This window comes from Coffea eugenioides, chromosome 3 (genome assembly GCF_003713205.1).
Source record: "Coffea eugenioides isolate CCC68of chromosome 3, Ceug_1.0, whole genome shotgun sequence".
NCBI lineage: Eukaryota > Viridiplantae > Streptophyta > Magnoliopsida > Gentianales > Rubiaceae > Coffea > Coffea eugenioides.
This window is the reverse complement of record NC_040037.1, coordinates 16,178,467-16,181,628: the sequence shown is the minus strand read 5'-3', so window position 1 is coordinate 16,181,628 and position 3,162 is coordinate 16,178,467. Positions and strand designations below refer to the sequence as shown.

The window sequence follows — 3,162 nt, the reverse complement described above, 5'->3', positions numbered from 1 at the left end:
TTCAGAGTGCAAAGTCTGCTAGCCGAATTGTTGAGGGGTGCAAACTGCAATTAACCCGCAATCAACCCTATATTTAATGAATCAGTATCCTGCCATTCTCACCTCGAATGATCTGAACAGGCTTAGAACTTGTAGCTAAAGAAGAAGAGAGGGAAGAGAGAGATAAACATGGACAAGGCACCGCCTTTTCTTTTACTACTACTAGTAGTAATATTATTTTTCATTTTGTATCGGATCTTCCGCCACTATCTCGGCCAAAAGTCCAGTAAACTTCCCCCCGGTCCACACCAATATCCCATAGTTGGAAATATGTTCCAGCTCAGTGGAATCTTCCATTCAACACTGGCAAAACTCTCCAAAACATACGGACCTTTGATGTCAATTAAGGTACTGAACAGAAGAATGATCATTGTATCCTCACCCAAAGTAGCCAAAGAATTACTTCAAAAACATGATCATCTCTACACCTCTAAACTAGTACTTGATTCAGCCCGAGCATTTGACTATCACAAGTTCTCTATCATCTGGTTGCCTGTAAATGGCCAATGGCATAATCTTCGTAAATTGTGCAAAGAACAAATTTTCTCCTCCGAAAGACTCAATGCTAGTCAAGGGCTCCGTCAAGAAAAGCTACAACAGCTTTGTAATTATGTCGATGGCTGTTGCATTAACGGGGAAGCTGTCGACATAGGTGAAGCTGCCTTCACTACAATCCTCAATATTCTGTCCAACACTTTTTTCTCTGTTGATTTTGGTAATTACGAGTCCAATTCATCTCGAGAACTGAAAGAAATCATATCGGGTGTGGTGGATACCATAGCAAAACCTAATCTTTCAGACTTCTTTCCGGTGCTCAGAGCAATTGATCCACTGGGTATTAGGCGGCAGACCAAATTTTACTTTGGAAAATTGCTTCAAAAATTTGAAGAAATTATCAGGCAACGGTTACAAGAAAGAGAGAAATCTCTTGCTTACTTGCGCAGAAATGACTTGTTGGAGGTCCTCCTTGATCTCACCCAGCAGCAAAAATCTGAATGGGGCATTGAGGAGATAAAACATTTGCTTCTCGTGAGTATCTACTCCTTAACTTTTTAACTGATGAAAATTATAAAAGGTTAATAATCGTTGGCAAATCTAATAGCCATAATTCCATAAATAGTTATAGTTTTTTTCTGTTTTTATTCAGATGTTATAAACAATTCTGACTGATATTTGCTTGTAGGCTCAATTTCTTCTCGAAACTCTGCAGGAAAAGGATATTATTATCCACGGGATATATTTATTTTTTGTTGGAAAGTCAAAAGATTAAGAGAGATGGGATGAGGATATTTATTTCTTGCATTAATTAATACCTGTCACTCCAATGGAGCAAATAAGAGATTCTCTGCTTTTTGTTTGTTAATTTTTCTTTTAAATAGGTGAGGAATAGAATTTAAGAAGTGAGAAGGGGAGATTCGAACACATGACTTTTAATTTTTTAGGTCTCAATTTTAATCACAAAATTAAGGTCTTTTGGGCATAAAGTTCTCATTCAAATGCAAAACACGGGCTTAATGCGTGTGGATGCTGAGTAATCCATAATCTGGAGTCGATGAATGTTAGTGTCCATTAAAATATGGAATACGTCACGAAAATTTAGGAATTATACAAGTGAACTAAGCTGCAAATGAAATTTGCAATCCGAAAGGAAAATTGGAAGCTAAAAGACAAACCTCGGGAAGGTATTTGACTGTATATATTCTGTTTCAGGATTTATTCCTTGCAGCATTTGATACAACATCATCAACGGTGGAATGGGCAATTGCAGAGTTATTGCGAAACCCTGAAAAAATGCAAAGGGCTAGATCTGAGATTAGAGAAATCATAGGAAGAGGAAAGCTGGTTCAAGAATCAGAGATTTTTGCACTCCCTTACTTGCAGGCAATTATTAAAGAGATCTTTCGCCTTTACCCTCCTGCCACCACAATAAGTCGCTATTACGAGGCCGATATTGAGATTGGCCAGTACATTGTACCCAAAAATGCTCTAGTACTTGTTAATTTATGGGCTATTGGTAGAGACTCTAGCTTGTGGTCGAGTCCTGATTCCTTTGTGCCAGAAAGGTTCCTGGATAGTGAAATTGATGTGAAAGGCCAGCATTTTGAGCTCCTTCCATTCGGTACAGGCAGGAGAATGTGTCTTGGAATGCCGCTGGCTGATCGGTTTATTCATTTGACGGTGGCTTCGCTCATTCATAACTTTGATTGGAAGACTGAAGGAGGGATCAAACCAGAAGATGTGGACATGAGTGAAAAGCTTGGAGTTACAATGCAGAAGGCTGTGCCCCTTAAAGCCATTCCAACTCGAACCACAGTTTAATAATTCGTTTTTACATACTCAAGTTGTCCTTTCCATGGTGGAGGGAAGGTTAGGTTGAATAGTAAAGTAGGAGATCCTGTGTTCAAGATCTCTCATTTACAGAAAAAAACTTGTCTGTAGTGCGACTTTTTCTAGCATTTTCTTGTATGTACAATAGGTATAATAAGTACAAGGACACAGTTTGTAAGGTAGATGGTTTTTGATGCTGCGGTACATTTTCTGTATCAGAGTTCATTACAATATGTGTTGCGATGGTATGTGAATGTGGTTTCTTATTTTGTATCGAATAATTGTTGGTTGGTAAATCGTGCATATTTTTTGAGTTAGGATGGTAGGTAATTTCTTAGAAAATCGGGTGACATGTTGGGGTACTATAATAGAAAATCCAAAAACCAAGATAAACTAATTCGTTTATATCACGATTGGCAAGATATGTTTCAAAGATTTTGACCCTTTGGACCTATAATGAATGTGATTCATATCATAATTTCCCCTAAACTTAACTCCTAGCCTTAGGGTGCTATGATTTTCCTAAATTTCATCGACTTAAATTTGCTGTTTATTAAATTCATTAACTAACTATTAAGAATTTTGAATTATAAAATAACAAATTTAAAAATAGAAATGAAAAATTTAAGAAGTAGGAAAAGATTTGCATCCTTTCCCCTCCTTGTATTTATTTAATAATAATTATTATTAATAAAATAGGGGCAAGTAGCCTCGGTGAATGGGGTTTATCGAAAAAAAAAACAAAAGGGAGAAAAGATTTGTGCTGCTAACTAATTACCTATATTAAAAGTGTTA

The 3,162-nt window shown here is 36.8% G+C and overlaps 1 protein-coding gene across 1 annotated transcript; it reads left to right on the top strand.

The window, feature by feature from the left end:
* The first annotated feature begins 309 nt into the window (after positions 1-309).
* Positions 310-2,358, top strand: LOC113766178 (ferruginol synthase-like). Its single transcript, XM_027310393.1, has 2 exons — positions 310-1,068; positions 1,750-2,358. Exons 1-2 carry the CDS (start codon positions 310-312, stop codon positions 2,356-2,358), a joined length of 1,368 nt encoding a protein of 455 aa, XP_027166194.1.
* The last annotated feature ends 804 nt before the right edge of the window (positions 2,359-3,162 follow it).

Excerpts from the sequence above, each read along its gene's own strand:
- LOC113766178 (XM_027310393.1), top strand. The coding sequence starts at position 310 with ATGTTCCAGCTCAGTGGAATCTTCCATTCAACACTGGCAAAACTCTCC. Across the intron at positions 1,069-1,749 it reads AGATAAAACATTTGCTTCTC|GATTTATTCCTTGCAGCATT; the intron begins GTGAGTATCTAC and ends ATTCTGTTTCAG.